This window comes from Myotis davidii, unplaced genomic scaffold (genome assembly GCF_000327345.1).
Source record: "Myotis davidii unplaced genomic scaffold, ASM32734v1 scaffold2325, whole genome shotgun sequence".
NCBI lineage: Eukaryota > Metazoa > Chordata > Mammalia > Chiroptera > Vespertilionidae > Myotis > Myotis davidii.
This window is the reverse complement of record NW_006295913.1, coordinates 33,510-46,045: the sequence shown is the minus strand read 5'-3', so window position 1 is coordinate 46,045 and position 12,536 is coordinate 33,510. Positions and strand designations below refer to the sequence as shown.

General features: G+C 39.2%; 1 protein-coding gene across 1 annotated transcript in view; it reads left to right on the top strand.

The window, feature by feature from the left end:
- The window catches only part of HPS5 (Hermansky-Pudlak syndrome 5), a 33,698-nt gene that overhangs the window by 6,238 nt on the left and 14,924 nt on the right, over positions 1 to 12,536 (top strand). The window contains 7 exon segments of the mRNA XM_006770884.2: positions 4,786 to 4,998; positions 5,509 to 5,580; positions 8,488 to 8,576; positions 9,991 to 10,169; positions 10,633 to 10,791; positions 11,383 to 11,569; positions 12,487 to 12,535. Coding sequence (XP_006770947.1) covers positions 4,786 to 4,998; positions 5,509 to 5,580; positions 8,488 to 8,576; positions 9,991 to 10,169; positions 10,633 to 10,791; positions 11,383 to 11,569; positions 12,487 to 12,535 — 948 coding nt within the window.

Below are 12,536 nucleotides of genomic sequence, written 5' to 3'. Positions count from 1 at the left end.
AAACCCCGCCCCCCCCCCCCGAAAAAATTCCTTAGGACCTTCCCATTTAAAAATATTTTTGGGAGTTTTGAGCATACACAAGAGAGAATTGTATAGTGAATCTATAGCCAGCTCCAGTAATTTTGATGAGGATTTTTGGTAAATGAAGTCTGGAGGAAGAGGTGCAGGGGGGATATTCTAGCAGGAAGGAACAGCTCTTTGGGGAAAAGTGAGCAAGACATCAGCATATTCTAGAATTTGCCAATCTGGATTAAGTAGAGGAGTTGTAGGAAAAAAGCTGTTTAATTGGCACCACACTGAGAACGACAGCTTTAAATGCCACACTGAGTAGGTGGGTTCTCAGGTCATTTTAAGAAAGTATACATATAGAAAATCAGAGTTTGGAATTGATTCCTTTAGAACTATCCAGGCTTGGAAAGTCTATTTCCAGGGGTTCATGTATCTCAGGAGACTGCTATTTGAGAAAGCAGGAGGATATTTATTGCAAAAGGTTTGAAGAAATGTGTGCTGACTGTCAGGGATGGTAGAGGAAAGGATGAAGAGAGATGCACTTTGCTTTTTTTGCTTGGGATAAGAAAGGCATATGGGAAGGCGGCCAGTTATAGCAGGTGGCAAGTGCCTGGTATCAGAGAACCTAGCTGGATGGCAGAGAGGCAAGGCTTTGAGATACAAGTGGTCAGTTTACATGCAATCAGTAGGAAGGATGATGCACTTGCTTTGGACTTATTTCAGACTATAGTTCAGTGGTGAAGTTAGACTTACAGAACTGGAGATCATCGTGTGTCACCCTTTAATTTTTGTAGATCAGAAAGCTGAGGCTTAGCTGGAAAGAGGCTAGAACCTTTCTGTCCTGATTCTGTGCCCTTCCTGTTACCTCAGTTTCCTCAGTTACCTCTAATACATTCTTTGACATTGGACCTTTGGCCATTAACTCCACCCTTGAGATTTTATAAAATGCTTGTTAATTTCACAAAGTTCTTAATTATTTTTCATCTGTAAGCTTTCAAGTTTATCAAGTGGCCCAATTCAGAAATTTGGCTGAGCCCTAGCCAGTTTGGCTCAGTGGATAGAGCATCGGCCTGCACACTGAAGGGTCCTGGGTTCGATTCCTGTCAAGGGCATGCCCGGGTTGAAGACTCAATCCCCAGTAGGGGGTGGGCAGCGGGGCAGCCGATAGTTGATTCTCTCTCATCATTGATGTTTCTATCTCTTTTCCCCTCTCCCTCTTTGAAATGAATTTAAAAATTTTTTGGCTGAAATTCTAATAGTCAGAACACTGACTGAAAACACTTTATTAGGATTGTTTGGAGGATCTGATGAAATTATATATATGAAACACTTTAAAATTAAGAGCTAAATAAGTGGAGGTTTATTTTTCCCTCTGCAATAAACCTAGAGTTGGTAATAATTATTTTGCCATTTCACAGGGGTGTGGCTAGAGTTGGTTATGAGAATAACATAGAACTTACTGCTAAAATAACATATTTTAGAAATGCCCAATTTTAGTAAGTTAGAATTCAGTTTTGGGGACATGGATAGTACCATAATTTTTTTCTTTTTAAATATACTAGAGGCCCAGCACATGAAATTCACGCCCGGGTAGGGTCCCTAGGTCTGCCCTGCGATCAGGGCTGATCTTCCCCAGCTGCCAGCAGCCAGCCCCACCCCCGCCATGCCACCACATCTACCGGGGTGATGGGGGGGGGCCCCAGTGCCACCCACGTCTGCTGCCACCCACCCCGGTTTCCAGTTCCCCATTGGGCGATTGGAGCCTGCTGGCCGGAGGAGGGACCAAGAGGTTGACAGTTCCTGCCCACTCGCTGGCCCTGCCCCCTGCCACCACCGGTTGCCCTCTGTGTGTGGGGCGATCGGGGCCATGGCACCGCCCAGTCTGCAGCCACCCACCCCCGGTTCCCGGTTCCCCATCGGGCGATCAGGACCTGTGGGCTGGGGGCAGCTCCTGCATTGAGCGTCTGCTCTCTGGTGGTCAGTGTGTATCATAGCCAACTGGTTGTTCCACTGTCTGGTCGATTTGCATATTACACTTATATATATAGATTTTTATTGATTTCAAAGAGGGAGAGATGGAAATCATTGATCAACTCTCTCCTGCAGGCTCCCTACTGGAGATCAAGCCCGAAACCTGGGCATATGCCCTGACCAAGAATTGAACCTGGACTTCCTGGTTCATAGGTTGACGGTCAATACAGAGCCACACAGGCGAGGCTAATTTATCAATCGTATGCACCCTGACTGGGGATCGAACCCAAAAACTGGGTATGTGCCTTACTGGGAATTGAACTCTTGACATTCTGGTGCACAGGACGATGCTCCAACCAACCGAGCCACACTGGCCAGGGCTGGTTCTGCCACTTTTTATTTATTTTTTATATATTTTTAAAATGTATTTTTATTGATTTCAGAGAGGAAGGGAGAGGGAGTGATAGAAACATCAATGATAAGAGAGAATCATTGATCAGCTGCCTCCTGCACACCCCCTATTGGGGATCAAGCCCACAACCCAGGCATGTGCCCTTAACCGGAATCGAACCCAGGATCCTTAAGTCTATAGGCGATGCTCTGTCCATTGAGCCAAACCGGCTAGGACAGTGGCCAGCAAATTGCAGCTCGGCAAACTGTGGCTCTTTGTGTCGAGTAACACTAGGGTTCGGTATCTGAAAGAGGACTTCCACCACTGCTCAGGCTGCTCCAACCTTTTATTGATTGGGAGTAGCCCTTAGGGTAAGGAGGTTTCAATGACAAACAGATCAGCAGACAATTTCCAGGAATAGACAAAGTGTCTGATTAGCTCATCAATAAATTTCCGGGAGTAGGCAGAGTATCTGATTAACAATAATCAACAAGGATCTACATAAGTATCTAAGGAATTAAGGGAACTAAGGTGGGGATGCTTCAACTATTATTACCTAAATTAACTGGGTGGTGCACAGTTCTGACCTTTGCTAGAACTTCAAAGGTTACTAGCTTTTGTGGGGGGGTGGTCTCTGTCTAAACTCAGCTAGTGAAGACAATGAATGGACTCCGGCACTTTGGCCCCTGGAGTGTGGCTCTTCCACAAAATACCGACTTCTGCGCATGGGCCACGAACACGAAGTTTCAATCGCACTTTACGTGCGCGCCTGTGTGGTATTTTGTGGAAGACCCACACTCAAGGGGCCAAAGAGCCGCATGTGGTTCATGAGCCATGGTTTGCCGACCACTGGGCTAGGGCATGATTCTGCCACTTTTTAAAAAAAATACATTTTATTGATTTTTTACAGAGAGGAAGGGAGAGAGAGAGCTAGAAACATCGATGAGAGAGAAACATCGATCAGCTGCCTCCTGCACACCTCTCACTGTGGATGTGCCCGCAACCAAGGTACATGCCCTTGACCGAAACCGAACCCGGGACCCCTCAGTCCGCAGGCCAACGCTCTATCCACTGAGCCAAACCGGTTACGGCAATTCTGCCACTTTTTAAGCTTTGCAAAATAAGTTTCCCCTTCCAGAATGTATAGTTTTCAGGATTAACTAAGGTAATGTATATGAAGTGCCTGTCATATATTGTTTGAAATTGTAGAAAACAAGGTTAATGAGCAAACAAATGAGTTGACTGTATTTCTTCACTTGGCAAACATTTATTCTACTTCTCTGGATCCTTAGCATTGTATTAAACATCACAGATGATATAAAATAAGCAAGAAATATATTTTATTTCCCAAATAAGGAACATAAGTAATAAAATATTGCACATTTCTAGGGACTTTCACATTCACGTTCTCAGAGTAAGGCTAATGTATTTTATTCATGAAAGAAATAAGGACAGAGTTATTTATTGAATTATCTAAGTCACTAGTAAATTCACACTAAAGAGCATATTAGATCATTCTCTATTAAAAGGGTTTGAGTGTATTAATTCAATGACAAAGCCAACAACTTTACAGTTAAAAAAAAAGGGGTGGGGGTTTGAGTATACAAAGCACTACATTATATTGAGTGCTTTCTATGGTCCAGATGCTGTGCTATATACTGGGGATTCAACCAAAGAGGAACAAGAAATGGCCTTTGTCTTTGAGAAAGTCATAATCTGTTCAAATAGACACAATTACTATATATAATGTAAGTGCTATGAAAACATAGCATGGGAAGCATGTAATTCAGCTTATGGGAGTCGGGGAAATCTCAGAGGAAGAATGATGCCACTAAGTCATGAAGAGTAAGAAAAGGAGTTTTTAGAAAAAGACATCTTCATCATCATCACCTTCCACGTTCCAGACAGTATGTTAAACTCAAATATATCTAACTCATGTAATCATAAGGGAACAGAGTTCCAGAAGGATTTAGCATTTTGAGGAAAGAGTAAGGAGATTATTGGGTGTTTGTGGCAGGGGAGTGGCTTGGAAACAGTGCTGGAGAGGTAGATTAGCTTTCCCATGGAATGGCCAAAGAATAAGGTGATTTGGGAAGCAATCAGTAGGATTTACAGATGTATGAAATGGTTTGGTAACACCCATTTTTTTAGATTTGAAAAGGGTCATCACATTAATTCTGTGGATAATAAACATGTGAAATGGTTTGCTTCCTGTCACAGAAAGAGTTAATGGCAACTCATTGCTAGAACCTTGTTTTGACCTTTCCATTCTGTGTTCTGTCCAGTAGTATACCTCTCATATGAATAATGAGAGGACATTGTGGGTAGAATTATTATGGCCATGCTGATTTGTAGTGCAATTGTTTTTGACTTTTTGTAGGTAAACATGCTTTCTCTTCCTTTTTGGGTATTAGAGAGAAATTTTGGAAAATTGGAAACAAGGAAAGAGATGGAGAATATGGAGCTTGTTTCTTCCCTGGAAGGTGTGCTGGGGGCCAGCAACCTCTAATATATTGTGCTCGTCCTGGCTCCAGAATGTGGGAAGTGAACTTTGATGGGGAAGTTATAAGTACACATCAGTTTAAGAAACTCCTCTCATCTCCACCTCTCCCTGTGATTACTCTCAGGTAAGGTGATTTGTATGCCTGGTAGGGAGTATTTGAGGAACTTCCATGGAGATGTTGGGTTGAAGTCTCTGATTTTTTTTAATGTATTTTTATTGATTTCAGAGAGGAAGGGAGAGGAAGAGAGTGATAGAAACATCAATGATGAGAGAGAATCATCGATCGGCTGCCTCCCGCACACCCTCTACTGGGGATGGAGCCCGTAACCCAGGCATGTGCCCCTGACCAGAATCAAACCTGGGACCCTTCAGTCTGCAGGCCAACACTCTATCCACTGAGCCAAACCAGCCAGGGTGAAGTCTCTGGTATTTTATATGTGTTAAAGATTATGCCGTAAAGGATTCAGAGAAACCAAAAGCCTTTCCACCAATTATCTTTCATATGATTTAAAGCAAATGGAGTAAGGGCACATGTAATTATCCATTTGGGTTTGTTTGGAGGCAAACATTTTCCTATGGAGGGAAAACATGCTTTTATGTTGTGATGAAATCAATGGGTGTGTTTACTTCCTAGATCAGAACCTCAGTATGATCATACAGTTGGATCCCCCCAGTCTTTGTCTTTCCCCAAGCTCTTGCATCTTAGGTAAGTTTCTCAATTTGATCCTTAAAATGCTCATGCGTGCGCACGCGCACACGCACTCACACACACACGTGCACAAAACCTTTTCTCTGTTTCTTGCTCAGGGGCAGTTATCTTTTAAAGATTATTTTTGTATTAAATTTTAATTCTTAGCATGCAAGGACAAAAATAGTTGTAGAACTTGTTCTTGTAAGCTTGGCGAAACTTCGGCTCTCGGTCCTTTAGGTATTCTGACAAGTGCCTTGCATGAAAGATCTACCTAAGGTAGACTCACCTGGCCATATTTTAATATCAGGATTTAGTTAGCCTTCTAGTTGGATTCAATGCAAAAGTCCATCATTAAGTGGCAACCCAGAGTGCTACAAAAGGCTGTCAGCTGCTGGGCTTGCCAATTCTTACACCTTGCTCTGTAAGCATGGGGATGCCAGTGTGATTTCCAGCCAAATCTATATGTTTGGAACTGTACTTATTTCAACAATGAAAAATATTTGGCCAATGCGTAAGGTCTCTAATGTAGATTCAGAGAATATTATTTAGAGCTGACTATAGGTACCCTGAAGTGTAGACTCTTGATTGGGGTTTTTCAAAGGCTAACTAACTGTTCTTAGAATGTGATTTTTTTTAAACACTTGAAATGTTAACTAATTGCCCCTAACTAATGTATGTATATGTCTCACTACCTACACTGAAGTATTTGAAAGTAAATTGTAAAGTATCCTGAAATTTACTGGAGACAGTTATTTTTTTGTTCACAATTAGATAAAGCATAATAAAAACTCTTTCTTTATGGCTCTTATCACAGTTTAAAATTACATATGCATGCAACATTTATGCCTATTTTACTCTTAGACAGTAAACTTAATGAGGGTGCCATGTCTGTTTTATTTACTATTTATTCTCAGTGCTTGGTATAGTGCCTGGCATATATAGACAATTAATAAATACTTGTGGACTATAGTGTGTGGGGTATGGGGAAGGCCCGTACCCAAAAGTATGTTTTCTAATAGCAAGACTACAGTTTGCTTGGTTCTCTTGTAGAGCTATTATTCCTTTGTTTCTATTATTTCCTACCTGTATACTTGTGTCTTGTGGTAACCATTACTGTTATACCCACAAATCCTACAAGAAAGCAAATTTTATACTTTCTTTTCTTTTTTTCTTTTTTTATACTTTCTTTTTGAGTGCATTGGTATCACCTTCCCTTCTTAAACAACACTGTTAGGCTTGTGTCCCAGTCTGTTATCAGTGAAGGGATAAGGGGATGAGGGATATATAAATTACAAAGTATCAGCTCTTATCTATTCCCTAATCACCACCCCCAATCCAATCTAGTTTGCTACTCCTAAGGGATCTTTCAAGTTGAATATCAAGTTTAGTATCAAAATCATGATCCTGTATCTCTTTATTCAGGGATCCTCTAGCCTCTCATTTTTTCTCCTTTGGCTCCTGAAGGCAGCCTTCTAATTTTACTTACTTTAGACTAGGATTCTGACCATATTTTCCATCTTTGTGACAAAGATCTGGCTCTAATATTGGCAAAATGTTTAATATTTCTGTTAAATATCAGTCTTAATTTCATTGTTACATGGTACAATTTTTAGTACTCTTGGGTGCATTAAAAAAAAATGTCCCTGATCTCAAGGTTATATTTTGTTGGAGAGATGTGGTTTATTTCTACAAAAAGTTTAACAACAATAAAAAAATAAAGAGTTGTGACAATGCAGTACATGATTAATGCCACATGATCAGGGTTGGCAAGAGGTAGTTTGGGTGCAGGAGGAAAAGCAATTGCTGTGAGCCATCAGAGAAGGACTTCAGAGGTGAGTACAACTTCTGATCCTTGAGAGGTGGCTAGAATGAGAGCATTATAAGTTGGGGAATGATGCCCGGGTGAAGCCAAGAAGCAGAGATTACCAGTGGTATGTAAAAAATAGTAGCAGCTTTGAGAGAGTAAGTGAGATATATGAGCAAAGGATTATAGAAAGAGATGATCAGAGATGAAGAGAACCAGAGCAGGAACTGAAAAGGAAAGTGGACCAAGAAAGTGCAGTGTCCCAGAGTCCAGGGAGGCGAGATTCTGGAAAGAAGGACAGCCAGCAGGATTAGCCCTTGCTTAGGGATCAAGAAAGGAAATGAGGAAGGGTTATTGGTTTGGCAGTTAGGAAATCTTTTTGAGAATGTAGTAAAGTGGAATAATTTGGATTCCAGATAACAGTTGGAGAGGATAAATAAGAGAGGAAGTAGATTTTGGGAGGCATAGAGAGAAAAGTCTAGGTTTTGGAGCCAGAGGGTTCTTGGTATAAATTCTGACTATTATGCATTCATGCTGAATGGCTTTGGGCATATATTTTCATGTTTCTGTACTTCAAATTAAAAAAATAAATATAGACAATACACTTATCTTGATGAGTTGCTACAGGGTTAGATAATTTAAGTAGAATCTTCAGTAAAGCTCCTGGCACATAGTTGACTGGGAGCTTCCAACCTTTCTTGCTCACACACAACTAAGAATATAAAAATATTACCATCCCTTAAAGTAGCTCACTGGAGCAGTGACTGGTGGGGAGGTGCTATGTTTAGTCTTTGTTTTAAATGTTTCCCAGTCATAACACATGGGAAGTTTAGCAGCTTTAACGAACATCAGGAAAGATATCAGCCTTTTTTTTTCTTTCTTTTTTAAAAGATATTTAGCATATATAATTGAATTTTTCCCAGTGGGCATTATATAACTTTTTTTAGAGACAGAAAAGAGGTTTCAGGACTTGATTGGCTGATACACTTTTATATTTTCTTCGTACAGGCTAATTTTACTTTGATAGCTAATATGAGGGTCTGAATGCAAGGAATTATATCATAAACTGTATCTGAGCAAAATAGAATTCTCTTGATTCCTTCCTTTTTCTCTTGCAGTGAGCATTGTGTGTTGACTTGGACAGAAAGAGGAATTTATATTTTCGTTCCTCAGAACGTTCAAGTTCTTCTTTGGAGTGAAGTCAGAGGTAATTATATTTTCCTTATGTAACTTACAATCTCATGCTTATGAAAGATTGAATTATTATAGGAGGATTCTCTTGTAGTGTAAGATGTAAAAAAGACAGAACAAACTGACATTTCTTTTAAACATTAATATCATAGATGTTTCCCTTTGTAAGGTAGTTTACAAGCATACATTTGTGAATTTGTATTCAGTTATTTATTTCTTCATGCCTTTTAAACTTTTAAATATAGTTTTTATTTATTCTTAAATATTAGTAACTACTGTTTAGGATTGAATGGGTTAATTTCCCCCCCTCTACTTATCCTGAATTTTTACTCCTATTGGAAGTCTTGCTTTAACTCCTGTTTTGTGTCTCAATAGTTTGGGGTTCAAAAAGTTCTTATGGGAACAATAACCATTGTAAATGACTGAAACAGAGAAAATCAATCTCCGTGTTTTTCTGGTTAAAACCAGAAATGGAAGATATTTAGCTTTTTTAGCATTGCTTCTCAGGGAGTGTATTTGACTTTTGGTTCATTTTCTGCTTTGTAAAAACATAAAAAGAAAGAAACCATTACTTACTGATTCTGATCAGCATTGACTTCTTATGGATTAAGTACCCTAAGGGTATCCCATGAAAACTAATTTGTTTATCCTTTTAAGACTTTCAAAAATTGACATATACATTGTATATGTTTAAGGTTGTACAATGTGTTGGTTTGGTACATTTATACTATATTGCAATATGGTAAGATCACTTAAGGTCTATCTCTTACAACTTTGAAGTATATAATACAGTATTTTTTACTATAGTCACAATGCTGTGCATTGGATCTCTAGAATTTATTCATCTTCTGCCTGCATGTGTGTATCCTTTGACCAACATACCCCAATTCCCCCACAACCCCAGTCCCTGGAAACCACCATTCTACTGTTTCTATGAGACCATCTTTATTAGATTCCACATAAGTGATATTAAAACTAGTTTTTGAAGTCCTTTCATGATAGTCTACCATTAAGTACTTTCATGATATTCTGTGTTTTTTTTTCATAAACTGTTTGTTGATTTACATAGTATGTTAAAATCCATTACTTGACACTAGATGATAACTCTCATAGATGTCATAGTCTGGTCTCTAATGTAGAGTGTCCTCTTTTAAAGTCCCAATTCCTTTCCACAGAAAATAGCATTTTAAAATAGGACTTTGGATCAGAGAGATGTGTTTCTTTCTCTGTTTCTTTTATTCTTGTTCTTTTTAGAATAGTGTCTAAAATATTATTTCTTCATTGAAATGAAAATATAAAAAGATGAAATTCAATCAAGCCAAACCTAATGAAAAAGTGAATTTATTAGAATAATTTCAACCCTTGCAAAAATGGAAAAGGACTATTTGTTTAACATCCTGTGTGCTCACCCCACCCTTTGGTTTTTTAAGATATTCAGGATGTGGCTGTCTTCAAGAATGAGCTGTTCTGTTTGCATCTAAATGGGAAAATCTCACATCTTTCCCTCTTATCTGTGGAACGCTGTGTGGAACGCCTGCTAAGGAGAGGCCTTTGGAACCTGGCTGCTCACACTTGCTGTCTTTTCCAGAATTCTCTCATTGCTGGCAGAGTGAGTCAGAGAGCTTACATGTTCATCTGGGCTGTTACAATCATCCTAGCTTGCAAGATTGTGCTACAAAGTTTTTTGGCTTAACTAGCCCTTTCTATATGACCTATAGATAAAGCAGCAGTAAATTCCCAAAGGAAGCATGACCAATAAATCTAGAGGTGGGTGGAGGGTAAGAAAAGGGGTATACTTGCCATTAAAAAAAAAAATCAAGTTTACTCACAAATTTATTTGAATTTCAGACTTTGTTTTAAGGGGGATGATTGTGCATACGGTAAATCCTAATTAAAGTCTTAATTCCTAAGGTAATTCTCATTAACTCTCACTCGCTTGTTAAGCCTTTTTAAAGCACTTCGGAGGTTTTATCTTCTATGTTAGATCTCTTTAAATATATGGGCCATTTGAATATAGAATTAGTTACATATAGTAGGCTATTCTATTGGGTTTCTAATTACCCTTTTATTAGGGAAGAAAATCATTGACTGTAGATAAATTGGAGCACTTGAAATCTCAGCTGGACCTCACAACCTGTAGTGATTTGATTTCTCAACTAGAAGAATTGATCTTAAAATTTGAACCTTTGGATTCAGCTTGCAGCAGTAGAAGAAGCTCCATTTCATCACATGTAAGTATTCTCACTTTTAAAGGGTTTTTCTGTACAGTAAGATTTTCTACTTTAGGTTGTACTCACCTCTAGAATCCCAAAACTTATCTTTCTTTGCATATAGTAGATTTTGGGGCGGGGGCGGGGGGGGGCTCAAAGGGAGCTTTATGTTAGCTGCTGGATAGCCCTATGAAGCCTTCGTTTAGGTTTGTCTTGGAGCCACATTTTGTTTTGTCATTTTTAATTATATTCTTTTTGCAAATGCACCTCATAGAGTTTCCAACACAGTTAAGTTGTTCTGTTCCTAATATGCGATTATTTTAGATTCTTCATGCTAATTGGAGTCTCAGTGCAGCTCAGGATTGCCTCATTCAGTCCCCATTCTCACTGCCAGGCTTTATGGAGACAAGCTAGAGAAATATGGTAGCATGATCCCACTTAGCTGTAACCCAGCTGCCAGGAGCCTAGACCTTGTTCACCAGTTTGTACTAATAAGCCATAAATGTTATTATTGACTTGCTGCTTTTACCATTGATTTTTCTCTTAAAAAGCTACATTGTGTTATAAAGGAAAGTTTTACTTTGATTTTTTGGAATTCTTTTTCATTTTTAGGAAAGTTTCAGCATCTTGGACTCTGGTATTTATCGTATTATTAGTAGTAGAAGAGGCAGTCAGTCAGATGAAGACACTTGTTCCCTTCACAGCCAAACCCTCTCAGAAGATGAGAGACTTAAAGAATTCATCTCACATCAAGAAGAGGACCAGCCAGATCAGTGTTGCAGCTCACACGGAAATGAGGGTGATGAGTGTGTCTTTTTATATATATATGTATATTTTTAAATATTTTTACTGGCTTTTTAGAGAGAGAGGAAGGGAGAGGGAGAGAGAGAAACATTGATGTCTGAGGGGAACATTGATCGGCTGCCTCCTGCCTGCCCCCTACCAAGGAATGAGCTTGCAACCTGGGCAAGTACCCTGACCGGAAATTGAACCAGCAACCTTTTGTGTACTGGACAAAACTCAGCCAACGGAGCCATACTGGCCAGGGTCTGAGTTTGTCTTTTATTGGTTGCAGATGTGAAGCACTAATTTTCTGTCACTTTTATTTGCCTGGATTATCTCGTGCATAGAGTTTCCTATAAGGTGTTAATTTTTATTATGTTGATAGACTTTCCATGCAGACCTATAGATCTACTCACCAGTAGAAGAGTGGATTTGTGTGTAGTTGTTCCCTCCCCCTCATGTTTAGGCTAACATTGGTAAAGTACGTAATTTTAATCATGCATCAAAATGCTGGAAAGGTTAAGAAAGGAGGTCATTAACCAAAGGAACAGGGCAATTTTATTCTGACTAACCAAATTATTTTCCATTAGGACTGAAAAATTACTACAATTTTGGGGCCATTGCCTACACTTTTTGATGTTTGAGCATTCCTGTGACCGAAGTGTTGAGAAGAGATTAATAGAAACTTTAACTTCCTTTTTGACTTGTGGGGATTCAGGGTTAGTAGGAAAATGAAGGTACCTGCTTGAGTGTTTTATATGTGGACCATCCCATGCATCTTGTAAACCTGTGTTCTGCTCATTTGTATCTGGGTCAGTTGTGATTTTAGTATTGAATCTTTCATTTCCTTTGGTTTATTTCAGAATTTCTTTAAAGGTTAAAAAACTCCCATATGATTAGATTTTGTTTCTTTCCCTTGATTTAATTCATCAGACAATGTTTCTCATGTTCCAGTGACGTTTGAGACAGATAAGAATGAAACT